Source organism: Cibotium barometz, chromosome 11 (assembly GCF_041138505.1).
Source record: "Cibotium barometz isolate CiBa-2024 chromosome 11, ASM4113850v1, whole genome shotgun sequence".
NCBI lineage: Eukaryota > Viridiplantae > Streptophyta > Polypodiopsida > Cyatheales > Cibotiaceae > Cibotium > Cibotium barometz.
The window spans coordinates 23,122,769-23,140,219 of NC_141056.1; the positions used below are offsets into that span (position 1 = coordinate 23,122,769).

General features: G+C 52.6%; 1 protein-coding gene and 1 pseudogene across 4 annotated transcripts in view; both read left to right on the top strand.

Moving 5' to 3' along the window:
- LOC147633920 (vacuolar protein sorting-associated protein 51 homolog) overlaps window positions 1-17,451 on the top strand; it is a 121,917-nt gene that overhangs the window by 84,961 nt on the left and 19,505 nt on the right. For all 4 annotated transcript variants that reach the window (XM_086804986.1, XM_086804987.1, XM_086804988.1 and 1 more), the window contains one exon: window positions 2,336-2,452. In XM_086804986.1, the coding sequence (XP_086661112.1) occupies window positions 2,336-2,452 (117 nt within the window). The remainder of the gene's footprint in view (window positions 1-2,335; window positions 2,453-17,451) is intronic.
- On the top strand, window positions 4,390-6,094 carry LOC147633921 (uncharacterized; annotated as a pseudogene).

Here is a 17,451-nt window from a genome sequence, read left to right on the forward strand (position 1 = left end):
TGAAATTACCCTCTGGGAAACATTTTATTGCACAAGCTTATGCAGATGATTCTCTCTTTATGCCCCGCAATCACCAAGATGATGTGGAACAAATTATGCATACTCTTCATTTGTTTGGATTGGCAGCAGGCCTCAAAGTGAATTTTCGTAAATCCAAACTATTGGCTCTGATTGAGTATGATTGGCATAAGCTGCTTTGGCCAGGCGAACTTGTTCCTCCGAACATTATAGTTCGTCATTTGGGTTATCCGCTGGGTTGGACTGTATCGGCTACACGGAAATTGGATTGGGTAGCCGAGCGCTTGCACTCCAAGTTACATTATTGGAAGTTGTCCACTTGGCCGCTTCATGTGCGTCTTAGAATTGTGCAATGCATTCTTGTAGCTTATGTGCAGTTTTATCTACCTTTGCTATATTGGTCTCAAACCCGCTTAAAGTCCCTTATGTCAAGTATATTGGCGCATTTCTGGCGCACTTCATCTAGTGGAAAGGGCCTCAGATTGTTATCCATGGACAAGTTATGCTCTCCTAAGCGCCTTGGAGGCCTGAATATTTTGGATTTGAGACGTCATGTTTTGGCTAGGAAAGCTATGCTTTTGCCGGTTTTGTTGGATCAGCAGCAACCTTGGACTCTCATGGTGTCCCATTTGTGTCGGCATATTGTCACGCCGTTCTATGGTCATTGGCAACCCACATACTGGGATCTTATATGTGGAAAACTTGAAGGACACATTCCGGGATGTCCTTTCACTTCTCCTCTCATTATTGATTGGAAGGAAGTTACTTCACATATGATATGGCATGGTTCCCGATCTTTGATGGGCAATTCCCTGCGGCTAGAGAGTTTGCATTGGAGTCGTGTATTTTCTTCCACTTTGGTTGACCGTTCACCTCGTCAGGCATATTTTCTATCTCAAAAAGGAATTTGTCAGATACATCAGGTGGTGGATGACACTGGTCAGGTTCTTTCCTTCTCTGTTGCGGCGGATCGTTTTCAATTGGGATCCCATTATTCTCATCTTTGGACAGAAATTCAGCGGATGATTGCTGATATTTCTCCTTTACCTCCCTTGAATGTGGATTCCCGTCTATCTGATTGGAATCTTGGAACCACTGCTATGAAATGTATTTCAGCTGGGACAGTTTATGCCCTCTTGCAATCGGATGCATGGATAGTCAGACATGGTAATCAGCTATGGTCTCTCTCCAAATCTTCAATGTGGTGGAAACGTACATTGTTTCGCATTTGGAAAAGTCATCTGCCTCTTAAAGAACGCCTGTTCTTGTGGCGCTGTTTGGTTGGTGCTCTTCCTGTTGGTAGCTTGTTACATGCACGTCATATTGCTCCTTCACGTTGTGTCCGATGTAAAGCTACTGAGGAGACTGTCCCACATTTACTATGGGGTTGCGTATGCTCCAGATCGTTCATTCGCCGGGTCTCGACTGCTCTTAGCCTTCGTTTCCCTTCGGGCATTTTTCACAGATGCTTTTGGCTTTTTGGGGTGTTACAAGCATCACAGTCTCAGTTTGCTGTATTTTTCAGCTGGGTCCGATTCTGGGTCTTTTGGACCATATGGCATGTTCGGAACAACCTCATGTTCCAAGCCAATGACATTGTTCCCTTCCATTACTTCAAGTTCTCGCTTGGTCACGCGCTTCATTTTGCTTATGATGCTGGGGACATCACTCTTGATGCTTATAGGATTTACTTTGATTGCTTCTAGGTAGTGAAGCCTATAGTTACTCTTCTTTTTCTGGGGTTTTCCTCGCTTAGAGGTTTCCCACTTGTAAATAAAAAGTGTGGTCTTTTTGGTGGGTTTTCCTCGTTTTGAGGTTTCCCACCTGTAATTAATGACATGGAGCTTTACAAAAAAAGTGTGTGTGTGTGTGTGTGTATGTGTGTGTGCATGTGTGGGTTTTCTCTTTACTGCTAGCCTTCATTATGGCTGAGTCTGCCCTTCACCTCCAGAGAAGTGATAGAAACTCAGTTTGATGGTTTATCTAGGAAGATTTGTCTTCGACACTGACATATCTTTGTCTACCACGGCGACATATCTTTGTGCATGAACCTGCTGCTACTCTTGGGTGCTGATGACGTGAGTGGGAATGTCATAGCACATAGTGTATGATATGCATGATGGAGTTGATAATTTGAAGCTTTCTGAGTAGACTCTCATGGAGTCAAGATGCACTTTTGTTTTTGTTAAATTTTAAAAATAACTTGAACTTTTCATTGCTATGACAGGGTAACAGAGGGAGGGAGATGTAGTTGTAAAATGGTGGTGTTGGGAGACTGACTTATTTGCTTTTGTGGCCATTCTTTTGATCTATGCAGGAGATAGCTATGTCATTCACAGGAGGTGGAGCAAGAGGCTCAGAGGATAGGCCTCCATTTGTACCCACAGAAGTTTGCAGGCTTTTTAGAGCAACAGGAGAACGACTTCTTCAACATGTGAGTGGGAACTAAACCGTATTTTTGAAATCACCTTAGTTGGTTTTCTGAAGGCAACTGCCCACCACTGGCGTCAAGCTCATGATTGGTATTCACTACCTTGCAAGGATCCATGTGGGCTAGTTTGGACCAGAATGGGGGGTTATCTCAGAGTAGTAGGCTCATGGTTTCTGTGACGCTGTTTGTGTAGTATCATCATAATTACATGTATAGGGTATGGTCATGGTTTGGCAATGTTGGCAAATAAAACCGTGTAATGCTCATGTCCAAAAGCAAGTCATACACATGTTCTTCTGATACAACATGCATAACACGGCATAAATTATGCAAACTGAATGTCATAGAAATTTCCCATCTTACATAGCTGTGTAGAGTATTTCCATGTAGGAAATCCTCACATTCTGAATGGAAAACCTATGCAGTCACTTGTTCTAACTCAATAACAAGCCTCTCTTGTCCCAGTAAGGAAGCCTCTCATCCACCAACTTAGGCACAGGCCTCTCTTGCTCAGCTTAGGTGCATACCTTTAACCGATTCAGGGTAAATGTGAGAGCTATGTCACAGCCTCATGATATTCCCTTGAGAGCTATATCACAGCCTCGTGACACACCTCAAGGTGAGGAGCTTCACAGAATCACAACCCTTCTTTGCAGCTTGTAAGAGAAGGGGGCTAGGGGACATCCCTGTTTGACTGATCTGGAGATCGGATACCTGTCCCCCAAGGCAAACTGGACAAGGACCTGACTGTGAGCGGCAGAATATAGCCTCTAATCCATTCAACCAGAAATCCCATCCTAAGCATGGTACCCTCTTGAAAAGCCCAATTGACCCTGTCATAGGCCTTCTCAAAATCCAGAAGAACTGCCGTGTCCTCCCTGCAAAGTCTGGCTGCAGCAGTTGCCTCCCAAAAGGTGAAGATGTTATCTAGGATGCTCCTATCCTGTATGAAACTGGTTTGTATTCCATGGGTCAGGTCGGAGAGATATTCGACGGCTGATGGCTTTGGCGAGGATTTTGTAAGCGTTTCCTAAGAGGGTGATGGGCGCCATTGTTGAATCTCCAAAGTCACCACCCTCCTTTGAATCAGCCCCTCAGAGGTCTCTCTGGCATGTGGCTAGAGGCCATGATCTCATTGAAGGTGGCCATGAAACCGTCTTCCATGAGATCCCAATGATGCACAAAGAGAGACACCGGCAAGCCATCCTCGCCCGGACACTGGCCCCGCGGAAGGGGGGCACATAGTGAATCACGTAACTCGGTCAGAGGGGAGCACAAAAGGGCTTGGAGGCCCGGGGCACCTCCCGTGTATGCTGGCAGACTCTCCCTCGCATCCTCCACTTGAGGGGTGAGGGAATCTGCTGAAAGGAGATTTCTGAGAAACCTGTGGCTATGGTCCGAACCTTTGGGGGGGGGGGATTGCGTATGCTGGCAGACTCTCTCCGTTCGCCTCGCCTCCCTCTCTCTCTTGCGTGTGCCCGTCTCCCTGTTCGCCCGCCTGCATTTCGCCTGTCTTCACCGTTCACCTCGCCTCCCTCTCTCTCTTGCGTGTGCCCGTCTCTCTGTTCGCCTCGCCTCCCTCTCTCTCTTGCGCACCCTGCCTGTCTCCCTGTCCGCCCGCCTGCATTTCGCCTGTCTTCACCTCTGCACCCCCTTTCCCCACCCACCCACCCTTGTTCAGGCCCCCAAGGCAGCAACATAACTCTCTTTCTCTCTCTCTCCCCCGCCTGCTGCTTATCTTTCTCTCTCTTCGCAACAGCCCCCTCTGGCTTCTCTCTCTGTGGGAAGCGCTGCAGACAAGCACAGAGCTCTTCCTATGGCCAGGGTTGATTAATTTTTAACCCGAAACCAGCCTTTTTCAGCCCAAGACAAGATGGAGAGGATCGACATTGAAGACCTGATCAAGGCAGCCATCCAACAACACAAGAAAGAGACGGACAATGCAATTAATATGGTCAACCGCAGCCTTCTTTGACAAAGTCAAGAAGCTTGAAGCACGGATAGCAGCCCAAGATGCAGAGCGTTCCGCCCTTAAGAAAACGGGCATCTTTTTAGGAGATGACCTCACCTTGGCACAGCTAGCACATATGAGGGAGTGCATGCCGGAGATTAGGGCAGCCAGAGAAAAAGGGAAGCTAGCATTTTATAGAGGCAGAGTGGTGATACTAGAGAGACGCACCACCTGACGGTGCGAGACCTATGGGACCAGTCTGAGACTTGCAGTATGGAACTTCAATGGAGCATTGAGACTGGATGTGGGGGCCTTTGAGGACCGCTTCAGAGATAGGGACATCATCTTCTACTCGGAGACACATCAGGCCCCAGGCAGCACATTACCCAGAGTGGCAGGATACAGATGGGAGACGACTTGTAGACAGGAGGCCCGTTCGAAGCATGGTGGTCGCGGATCCGGAGGAGTTGCAGTTCTTTTTAGAGAGGAGCTTCAGCCACTCATCCATGTTATGCGCCGTGATAAGAGCGCGAGGTACATGTGGGTCAGAGTGAGGGCAGATGCGGGTAGACCCCTGTACATTGCTATATGTTACTTTCCACCCAGCACATCTCATTATGCAGCGCCCAAGGGGCAATCTCCATATATGATTCTAGATGAGGACATATGGGAGTTCTCCAGGGAGGGAGATGTTATCATACTTGGGGACTTTAATGCTCGAACGGCTCAGTACCAGACCTCCTTCTTTGACACTTCGGAGGAGATGTTGAGAGAGATAGATGTGGAGGAGATGTGTTTGACCCGGAGATCACAGGATGAGGTGGAGTGTACTGAGTATGGGAGATACCTCTTGGAGATGGGGACTGCACATGGGCTGGCCATTTTAAATGGCCTAGAGAGGTATCCACTTGCCAGTGGCTTTACTTGCTTTCCACACAGACATGTTTTAGCCTCACCAAGCACAGTGGATTATGTTTTAGCCTCACCAACCTTCATCCGAAGTATCCAGGATTTTGCGATTGGCCCCAAGCCCATCGGAGTTACGGTGGATCATGCACTTCTCTCCTTTACGGTGGATTTCCACTACAGTACCCGCCAGGTTGGGCAGTCCTCCTATCACCCGAGATATACCTTCGGTAGAGAGACTGATGGAGTATACACCGCAGAGATCTACAGCTTGTTGAGTGCAGAGGATCCACACAGGCCATTAGCAGAGCTCACACAGATCCTGACAGAGGCTTTACATACAGCTGCAGCGACGGCCTTCCCACACACGCAGCCCACAGTACGACCACGTCCTGGGAGCATGCTCCAGAATAGTTGGTATGATGATGATTGTAGGGAGCTCAGAGCCCGGCTATAGAGAGAGGTGGCCACAGGTGTCACTACATATAGACAGTCACGCATCATCTTCCGATCCCTCATTCGACGGAAGAAGAGAGCATTCTTAGCTCGGCTGGAGAGAGACATCTATCAGTTGTTTTTTAGTCAGGATTCTGGGGAGGCCTAGAGATTGCTTAGAGTGCACCCCCCCCGCCTCCGGCCATTACCTCTCCAGATACATGGGGCGAGTATGCAGCCTCCCTCTACACAGTACCAGAGCAGCCACCACTTCCGAACCCTCCAGAGCCTTGTCCACCCACTTCTACCTTCTTCACAGCAGAGATGGTGAGGAGGACCATCAACAGATTGCATACAGGGAGGGCACAGGATCATGAGGGCATTGTAGCGGAGCATTTCATACATGCTAGAGATATGATTGCAGACTTGCTAGCTCTCATGTTTAATAGAACCATGTGTGAGGGGTTTCCTGGGACTTGGAGTACTTCCACGATTGTGCCGGTACTCAAGTCTGGAGATCCGAGCCTGCCAACTAACTACCGCACCATTATGATTGGTCACTTGCTGGCCAAGCTATATGCCTCTACTCTTGAGCATGAGTTGAGCATATGGGCAGAGAGACAAGGGGTTCGAGCTCAGGGACAGGCCGGTTTCAGGAGGAGATTCTCTACTTTGGATCATATCTTTACCCTCAGGGCTATCATTGAGGAGGGCAGAGCACATGGGAGGAGGATCTACTGTGGCTTTGTGGATTTCCGCAAGGCCTTTGACACAGTGCCCAGAGCTAGACTGATGCGCAGGCTGCAAGACTTGGGGGTTCCATGTGAGCTCATTTGGGGTATTATGGCACTTTATGAGACAGTAGTTGGGCAGGTGCGGACTTCAGAGGGTCTCTCCCAGCCAGTACACTCCACTATAGGGGTGAAACAGGGCTGCCTGCTCTCTCCGACTCTATTTGGAGTATACATTGATGAGATCTCTGATTATATTGGGACACGAGGGGACAGAGGAGCCCAGTTGGCTGGCACTTGGATACCTCTGCTCTAATATGCTGATGAGATTGTGCTTATAATCACTAGAGGGTATGTAGAGGCACTTGGATACTTTACATGCTTATGCACAGGACAGTGGGCTCTCAGTTAACCTTGGTAAGACCAAAGTTATGGTGTTTAACACTACAGCTCAGTGGGTCTGGAGATCAGCGCCTATTTTCACATATGGGTAGGAGACAGTGGAGTATGTTGACTCATACACATATCTTGGAGTGGTGTTCACTGGGCCCACATTTTCCATGAGGGGGGCAGCAGAGGACAGATTGACTAGAGGATATGCAGCACTAGGAGGTCTAGAGAGGATGTGCTCACAGGTACAGTTTCAGGAGCCACGCACTAAGCTGTGGCTTTTTGACACGCTGGTCACATCGGCTATGCTATATGGAGTACAGATCTGGGGGCCTAGCCTAGATCGTCACAGTCAATCAGGACGCACATACGATGGATGGAGATCGATGGAGAGACCACTTGTGTCCATGATCTCCAGGATGATTCGGGCTAAGGCCTCGGTACCCCATGAGATTATCCGAGCCGAGATGGGAGCACCACCGATCGTAGTAGAGGCTCTTGCCAGATTTGTGTCCTTCATTCATAGCACCTGGGAGCTTCCCCGGCACGGGTATGCACGACTTGCTTTAGAGTCCTCTCATCAGCTAGCCATGGAGGGAGACACTTCATGTTGGTATGCGCAGATAGCATCATGGTTTGAGCTTCACGGGTTCAGCTTAGACAGACTTCCACCCTTCCAGTACTCTCTGGAGGCACCCTCTCTCACCTTGACACATTCTGAGATTAGTAGAGTCATCAGACAGGACCTCATTCAGTTGGACACTAGGAGGACATGGCTAGAGCCCTCACAGGAGTTGGGGACGAAGATGGCTTTCTATAGAGACCATCTTCTCCGCACCACTGAGGATGGCTTTATACTTAGACCGAGCTACATGGATACCCATCTGTCTCATGGATTGAGGTGCGCCATTGGGCAGATCCGCACCTCCTCACATCAGTTAGAGATAGAGACAGGCAGAGTTAGAGGCATACCTCCAGGGGACAGGATTTGTCAGATTTGTTGGATAGAGCCAAAGACGGAGGAGCACTACATCTGTCGACAGCCCAGCAGCGAGCACCCCGTGGGACTCTAGTTGAGAGAGCTATCCAGTTGGGCAGATCTAGACGCCCGAGGGTTCGCAGATCCTCACATCGGAGACGGTGCCTACACCGGAGGATTCAGAGCATCATTGCGAGGCATCGGGCTCGCCTGACCAGGCATCTCACTATGGCAGATATCCAGCCTCCAGGCCATCCGGCAGAGACCCATGCTAGAGCTCCTAGGATGATTACGACTCCAGCCATATACTTTTTTTTTTCGAGAAAAGATCCTTTCATTAGTTATGTAAAAAATGCCCGTAGGGCTACAAAAGAGATCTCTCCTGCTCCTAACAGAGAGAAGAGCAGTGAATACATCGTGGCAGCCCGGGAGACTCTCCCTAGGTGCTGCAAAATACAAGCATCAGTCTAAAGAACTGAGCGGCTAAATCATACAATAGGGGGGGGGAAGAGCCAAACAGGTGGCCTGTAGTGCCAACGGGGGGATCCCGTGTGTAGGGTGTAGAACGGGCCGCAGCGCCAAGTGGTGTGAAAGGCCTGGCGCCGTAAGATCGCCTCATCCGAGTCTCCCCGGATGCGGTCGTACTGTCCTCGCAGGGTGTGGATCAACTCCTGCCAAATCCCCCGAACAGTCTCTGCTGGTGGCTCTAATCTCCCCTCAAAGGCCGTAAAGCACCGGGCCCTCCAGGTGAACCAGATGGTGAGGCTGCTGAGGAGCTCCCATCGTAAATCCCCCTCCTGTGTCCAGCTGGCGGACGAGAAATCCGGTGCCGGAACCAGGCGAGGCTGGCCCCTAATAAATCTGATGGCCTGACTGCCCTGCTCCATCTCATAGCCCATAGCAGGCCCTGACGAAGTCGACCAAGCAGCGGCACCCCACGTAAACATACCCTCTGGAGAGAGGGGGGCCAGAATACGCAGCATCCGCAGCCAAATCTGCTGTATCTGAGGGCAGTCCCAAAGGCAATGTCTCTGTGTCTCCATAGGGTGGCCGCATCGGACGCAGGCCGCCGGAAGACCGCTGTAAACAAGCCAAGTGCCAACTGCTGAGCCCCTGTGGGCGACCAGCCACTGAAAAGCCGAGATCCTGCGGGCCTGTCGACTAGCCCAGAGCCGAGCCCAGAAATCCTCCAGGAACTCCTGTGATAGTCCCTGCAATCGCCAATGCCCTGCTGCCGCTGGAGAAACCGTCCTCCTCGCCGTCAAAATATGCCGTCCGAGCCGAACAGTATACTGGAAAAAGGTGATCTTTGTGGCCTCAAGGGATGCATAAGGATCATGCCACTCGTACTCCCCGGGGTCCCACTGTAGCCGGGCCAAGGGGCGCGCTGCATATGCCCATATGCGCCAATCCGGGGGCACGTCAGCAGGGTCGGGGTCAATATGCCACTTCCGAGAAGCGGCAGCCACTACCCGAATCCTCTGAAAGGTGCACTCTGCAACCAAAGGCGACTCCACCTCCACTCTCTGGAGTCTGCCCTCATCCTGAATCTCATAATAGAGGCATCTGCCATCCTCAGTGCTAGCTCTGACAGCAATCAGGATCTCCAACTGTGTAAAGGCTCCCATCCACCGTGGGGCCACTGGCTCGAGAGGTGTGAACCACTCCTCTGTAAGTGCCTCCTGAATATCATCCCTCATAATCAACCCCCCTCTGAAGTGACTCAGCCTCTCCACCTGGGTCTCCTCTGGTAGACTGCAGAAAGCCTGCCAGTCTCCAAAACTACGAGCTGGGCCTGCCGCTAAAGGTCCCCAGGCTAGACGAGGCCGAGAACCCAGCATATGACCCTGCTCTGTACGAACCGCTGGGCTCCAGATGAGCGGCTGCCTGGCCCGCTCCTCAACACAAGAAGGAGGCCGCTGAGAGAGCCCCGGTCTCAGCAGCTCCCAAGCTCTCAGGATACTCAAAGCAAATCTGTCCTCCCATCCTCTACTGAGGCCTGTCCTCCTCATCTCTATGAAGATCCAGCGAATCTCTGGTGCCCAAGTACCCCCTGCAGGAGGCGCCCGGGCCTACAGTCGCTGCAAGAGGAGCTCTTTCCAAGGCTCAGCGCCTGGAAGCAACCCCCGAACAATAAGCTTCCCCAATAAGGCTCTACTCTGATCGACTGGATCTATAATGCCCAAACCGCCCTGAGCCAGCGGAAGTGTAATCACTGCCCATGCAACCTTTGCCCGAGCTGGCTGACCGTCCCGCCCAGACCACAGAAAGTTCCTGATCAGCCTCTGTACCTGGCTGATGCAAGAGCTCGAGAAAATCCAGCAAGACGTAATGTACCACATAGTCGCTAACAGCACCTGATTTGCCACCACCACCCTCCCTGCCAAGGATAGTCGAGCTGTACTCCAATCCAATAGCTTCTTCCGAATGCTCAGAAGAAGCGGGGCAATCTGCTGCTCAGGTGACAAATCGAGGCCAATCTGGCATCCCAAATACCGCACTGCTGTGCCTGGAGGGATCCATCTAAAACCGGGGTCCGGGCTTCATGCCGGAGTGGGAGCACTACTGATCCAAAAGGCCACTGTCTTGCGCCAATTGATCAATGCTCCCGAAGCTGCACTAAAAACCTGGAGCGACTGCTCTGCCCGAATAAGATTGGCCTCTTGGCCATGCAAAAATAAGCCCGTGTCGTCTGCAAACTCAGCATCAAGCAAATCCTCCCCCCGGACTGGGAGCTGGAGTCCTCTCAAACCAACCTCCTCTGCCGTCAAATACATACTCATAGCCTCCGCAAAGAAGAGAAAAAGGAAAGGGGCGAGAGGACACCCCTGACGGACTGATCTGGTCAGCTCAAAACTCGGCCCCCGACCTCCTGCAATCAGCACCTGGCTGCGAGCTGTGGAATACAAAGCTGCCACCCCTCTGATCCATCCTGGCTCAAAGCCCAGCGTAGCATAGTGCCCTCTAAGAATCCCCAATCAACTCTATCGTATGCCTTCTCAAAATCGAGAAGCATCACGACCAAGTCCTCGCCAAGAAACCTAGCTCGGGCCGTCGCCTCCCAGAAAATAAAGATGTTGTCAAGGATACTGCGCTCCTTGACAAATCCTGTCTGAGTAGCATGAATCAACTCCCCCAGGAAGGGCTGGATCCTCAAACTCAAGGCCTTTGCTAAGACCTTGTAGACAGTATTGAGGATCGTAATAGGCCTCCAATGCCGAATGTCATCCGATACTCCCTCCCCCTTGGGGATAAGATAGATCAAGCCCTCTGAAAAGCTCTGCGGCATCACCCCAGTGTCCAAAACATGCTGAAAGCCCCTGCGGAGGCCTGGCCCCAAAAGGTCCCAATAGCGCATAAAAAAGGCCGGCGTCAGTCCGTCCTCCCCTGGGCAACTATGTCGCGGCAGGACCCTCAAGGCCTCGGCAAGCTCAATCTCTGACAGAGGCGCACCTAGAACTGTGCGCATATGGTCTGTGACCCTCCTCTGCACATGGGCCCACACAGTCTGTCTGCACACATCTCGATCCTCAGTGGCTGGTTCCGCTGAAAGCAGGTCACTATAAAAAGCAGTGGCAATGGCTCTGATCTCCCCGAGCTCAGTAGCTATCGATCCATCCGGTCTACCAAGCTGGCGAACTCCTGCTCGCGCATGACGGGGTCCAGTGATCTCAAAAAACTCCCCAGTCACTCTATCACCAAGCTGCGTCCACTGAGAGGCCTGACGACGATAGTAAAACTCATGTCTCTGCTCCTCTACCTCTCTAACCTCCTGGCGTGCCTGGCACAGCTGGGACGCCACCCACTCACATGCAGGCTGCTGCTCCTGAAGGCGCTGTAGCGAAGCAAGGCTGCGTCTCAGCCATTGCTCCCGCTTGCGAATCTCTCCCAGTCGTGTCAAAGCTGCAGCATGTAGAAAAGAGCTAAGATCAATGAGTCCCTGGGCACACTGGCCCGCTGCATCCTGGTCAGAGCACTGACTATCATGCCAGATCCTCTCAATGTCCTCAGCGAGACTGGGATCTGCAAGTACCCTCTCTGGGATCCTCAACTGCAAGCTGGGCTCCCGTGTCCCCTCCTCCAATGTCAATATAACTGGCGCATGATCTGAAAATGAGGTGCCAGCAAGAATGCCGACGGAGCCCCCTCGCTCTCCTAACCAATCGCCCACATAAAAGCGATCAATCCGAGATAGATTAGTCCCTCCCTGCCGGCGATCCGACCGAGAGAAACTAAGACTGTCCTGAGACCGGGAGAAAGCCCCATGCTGCCATGCATCAGTGATCCTCAGTGACATGCAAAACCGGTCCCAAGCTGCAAGCTCCGTGCCATGCACTGTAACATGACTGCCTCCCACCCTATCTGCCGGGTCCTCGAGCATGTTGAAGTCTCCCCCAACACACCAATGTGCGGCCTCTGGCAATGCATCTGTAACCTGAGTCCAAAACTCTGCTCTGGCACTAGCATGATTGGGTGCATAGATGTTGAGCACACCCAATAGCTCATCATGCATCCTCAGAATGACATACTGTGCTCTACCAGGCACAATGATCCCTCGATCCACAATGGCCTGCCGCCATACATCTGCAATAACCATGCATACTCCTCCCTGTCCACCCAAAGGACCAAACCCTGCAGACCAAAAAGTGTCCCATCTACCAGGCATCACCGAACCATATCTCCGGATCCTGCTCTCACCCAAGTGGTGCTCCTGCATCATCAAAATGTCAATGCTGCCACCAACCAGGCATCTCTGAAGCTCCTGCCTCAAGCAACCTCGATAGCGTATAAAGTGTGCTCCGCCAAGGCCCTGTACATTCCATGAGATGATCCTCATGGATGCCCTGCTGAGGTGGATGCTGTCTCAGCCGTACGGCGGGCCTTCGCAAGCGGCTTGGATGGAGAGTAGTCCCCATCCGAACGGCTGCGAATCTGCCCACCCGGTGTACTGCAAGAATCCCGGATCAGGCGCCAGTGGCTGTGGCCCATGGCGACTGCCTCCTGCTCTGACAGAGAAACCTCGTGTATACTCACATATCCAGGGTCGCGCGCCAAGTCTGCCACTATGCGCACGACCAAATGCCGAATCCCTGAGGTATCCACACTCCCGGGATCCAAGAAAAAATGAGCCAACTCCCAAAGTCGGCCTATCACATCAGTCACCTCCAGATCGCTCATGTGGTGAGAAAACTCAACTACTTGAGTCTTCAAAGTGCTGAGAGCGAGCTCTAGAGTCCACTCCCGATCACAAGGTCCACATAGAGGGAACGAGAAGGCCACCGCTGAGTCTAGTGCCTCCTCCCCGCGGGCCGGAGGTATCACTACATGAACTCGAATGGGTGCTGGCTCATGGGGGCCCTCTGCTCCAAAAAGCCGTGTAAAGGTATAATCAAAGGCCTCCGAGCGCTGTCTAATGCCAAGGCGACTCAGCCGACTGCGGATAGATGAAATCCGTGAGGCCCTAATCGGCATAGGTCTCCTCTGTGATGCTCGAGCGAGGTCAGTGCTCAGCGCTCTCCGGACTGCAGGTGAGCGCCAGGGAACTGCCAGGGTCTCCCGGGAAGGTGAGGCGGGCGGAGGGGGAGGAGGGGGAGGCGAGGGAGGTGGAGAGGGAGCCGCTGCCGAACCGGAGCGGAGGCGGGAGGAGGCGAAGGTGGAGACGAGGCGGTGGGAGGGGACGGGGGTGGGGGGAGTGAAGAAGGGGGAGCTGGCATCTCCTGGTCCTCAGTCGCTGCAGGGGTCTCCTCCTGAAGGGGAGCAAAGCTGTTCCTCACGGGAACCCAGTGAGGCTGAGACTGTGGCTGCTGCTGCAGCGGTCTCTGGGCATGCTGCTGTGGCTGTCTCCCTCGGCGGCGCCCCTGTCCAGGCTGCCACTCCGAGGTCTCTGTGGCCTGAGCAGGTGTCCCGGAGGCAGCCTGCCGAGCCGAATCTGTGGGCGGGCCATCAGTAGCCTGCTGCTGTGGTGGTGAGGGTCGGGGTCTCCTGCGAGGGCAGGCCTTGGCCAGATGACCGACCTGCCTGCAAATGAAGCACTGGTTCGGGAGCCCCGAGAACTCCACTCTCTGATCTATCCACCCCCCCCCTATCCTAGGTAGCTGAATGACCTTAGGAAGGGAGGAGATGTCAGATACCAACACTCTGACCGAAGGTAGCCCAGCTGCTCTGGCCACCACTGAAGCTGCTGAGGGGCCCGTCTCAAGAACCGAGCCCACCAATGCTCCGAGCCTGGAGAGGAGCGGAAGATACTCCCGGCGGAGACCAGGGAAACAAACTGTAATATGGAAGAGGCGCTCTCCCTGCTCCGCCGCAGCTGGGTCAAATCCATGCTGCCAAGGCCTGAAGAAAGCCCGAGCACCCCTGATGTCTAGAGGACTCATGGCAAGAACCTTGGCAACGCTCTGGGCGGCCTCGAACTCGATCTGATAATGTCCCCGGCCCAAGAGCTGTACATCCAGGATCTTGCCCACATCTGCTAGAACGCGGGCCTGAAGAAGATCCCTGATCTCCCCTCTGCTGGGGCGAGTGCCGACTATACGGCAGATGGTGGAATGAGCCTGGAGGCGTTCCACCTCTGCGGTGAGGCTCGCTTCCTCTTCCGGCGAAAGAGAAAGCCTGATGGGGATGTCCTCGGGGGCGGGCGAGGGGGCTGCGGATGAGTCCCTCTGAGGCGAGGCGGGAGGAGTCTCCATCAGAGTCTGAAGCTCAGGCGAATGCGAGGCGAAAACGGGAAACCTGCAAGAAACGGGGCTGCACACGAAGAGGCGGAAGACCGGAAGAAGAGGAAAAAAAAACAAAAACCCCCCTGGGGGTGAAGAAAGGCACGAAAGAGCAGGGAGGGGGCGAAAAAACCCCAAGGAGAAGCCCTGGGGGGGGCGGCAGCAACGAGAAGGGGGGGGGGGGGGGGGGGGGGGGGGGCACTGCTGAGAGGAGGCGGGCGCGAGCAGGCGGAGAGGGGGGGGACGAATCAGGCGAAAAAGGGGAGGGAGGGCGAATAGGCGAAGAGGGAGGGGGGGGGGGTGAGTCGGCGCGAAGAGGCTAGGAGGGGGGGGGGATGAGATGGCGAGAAGGGGGGAGGCGCAGCAGCAGCGAGGAGGGGGGGGCGCAAGCAGGCAAGACCGCGAGTAGAAGGGGGGGGGGGCGCAACGGCGAGTAGAAGGGGGGGGAGCAAGAAACGAAGGCGGCGGCGATGGGCGAGCAGCGCAGGGGGGCGAAGGCGGGAGCTTCAGCGAGCTTGGAGTCCTTCTACCGACTCCAGCCATATACTGTTGTACTCACTGTCACTTTTGTACTCCCCCATATTCATGTATTCATGTATCCATGTACTCATGTACCCCATTTTGACCAGTAGCATTAGCTTCCCACTCTCCCTAGTTGCTGCTTCCGGATGCCCCCCCTACTGATGTATTGTGGGGCTAGATACTTAGTTCTTTCTTTTCTTTTCCAGACAGTGTATCAGATGTCACATGGTTGTAACTTTGGTCTCATAGGTCACTTTGGCCTTTTGAAGACGTTAATATAACATTTCATTTCATTTCATTTCTCCCTCGCCTCCGCAGTCTCAATGGTACCGTGTGAGCTCCTCAGCCTCTGGACTCCATCTCAGCGATGGTGAGGGCCCGCTGTGTCAAAGAAATCATGGGTGATTCTGTCCCCTCCCTGAGTCCAAAAGGAGGCCCTGACATGGTATCGATACTCCATCGTCCTCTCCTCAATCGATCCAATCTTTGTGCGGGTTGCCTCCAACTGAGACTCCACCCATGGACTGTTTGGGGTCTGCTCCTGTAGGCGCTGGAGGGACTCGGGAGGCTGGGCCCCTGTGGAGACTCCTCTCTGCTCTCCGAACTTGGTGAGTCGGTCCTGAGCTACGCTCTGTAAAAGGGTGCTAATCTCCTGAAGTCCATAGTCGAGCGTGGCCTCTCCCGGTCTAAAAATGAGGGACTCCCAAACCTTTTTTGACTCTTCTAGTGATCTCAGGGTCGTGGTCCAAGCTGTCAAGGATTCAAACACTCTACTGATGTCTTGGTGTCCAAGCATCCTCCAGGAGAAGTACTACTGGTGAATGATTTGACAATGTGGTGCCTGCGAGAATACCAACCAAACCACCTCTGCTACCAGCCCACTCATCCACATAAAATCTGTCAATGCACGAGAGGTCTGGTCCCTGCATCCTCTGGTCTGATTTGGAGAAGCAAAGGCTTCTTGGCGTTTGGCCAAACTTTGGTAAGTGCCAAGGATCCTGTCCTCTCAGGGAGAGAACCAGCTCCTCCCAGGTCGTGTACTCACTCCCAGTGATTGTATCCAAGCCTCCTCCCTGCTTGTCCTGTGGGTCCTCCAACATGTTAAAATCTCCACTTGTGCACCGAGAATCAGCCTGGGGAAGAGCCTATCTCACCTAGGCCCATAACTCAGTCCACCCCGCTACCCTATTGGGTGCATAAATGTTGAGGAAACCCACGCAATCCTCCCCAACCCTGACTATAATCCACTGCGTCCTCCCCTGAACAATGATGCGTGAATCCAGCACTGATGGAAGCATCTTCTCACCAACTGAAATGCACACCCCTCCCTCAAGGCCAAAAGCTGAGGACCATAAGGTATGGCTGTGTCCACACTAATTTTTCCTGCATTTTCAGGTACGCCCTGTCGAAAGTTGATGTTCCTATAGGAACAAAAGATCAATTGGGCCTCCTACACAGGCTTTTTGAAGCTCATGAAGTACTCATCTGCGGTGGTAGTTGCCCCCCCCCTATCCTGTGAACTTTCCAAGAGACGATCTGCATAACTAAGGATGGGGGGGTGTAGGACGTCCTCAGGACACCCTCTCCACGTAGGGTCTTCAGGGTCGGTTTGGAGGGGGAATTATCATAGTCTGCGGGCCAAGTGATCCCCGATCCTGAATGGGAGCTGAATTAGGGTTTCATGTGGGAGACATACACAGAGAGAAGAAGAGAGAGAGAGAGAGAGAGTTGTGGAGATAAGTCAACTCACCAAGTGAGACTGTGTGACTCCCCTATCACACATGTATATTGCACTAGTACACATAGTGCACTTAGTACATTAAAAGTACTAAGTGTACTATGTACTATAACTTATGGGCTTGTACACACTATAAGGGTGGGCATAATGCCTTTACCCCAACAACCTCCCACTTAAAGGCAAGGTGCCCTTAAATGAAGGAAAAGAAAAAATCAGCATGTACATGATAATATACAAGGCCATATCAAGGCTGAAACTGGCCTCATCCAATGCCCTTCAAGTGTCTGCAATGAGCAAACCGCTCTGGAGGCAAACTCTTTGTCAACAGATCAGCCGGGTTGTCATCCGTATGAATCTTAACAAGCTGAATTTGCTTGTTCTCTATCACCTCTCTGATGAAGTGATACTTCACATCCACATGCTTCGTCTTTGCATGAAAGACAGGGTTCTTTGCCAAGTGGATGGCACTCTGACTGTCGCAATGCAACAATGGAATATCCCCTGTATAACCCAAATCAACCACTAACTGAGATAGCCATAATGCCTCCTTGCAAGCCTCTGTGGCTGCAATATACTCGGCCTCTGTAGCAGATAAGGCAGTGCACTTCTGCATCCTGGATATCCATGACACAGC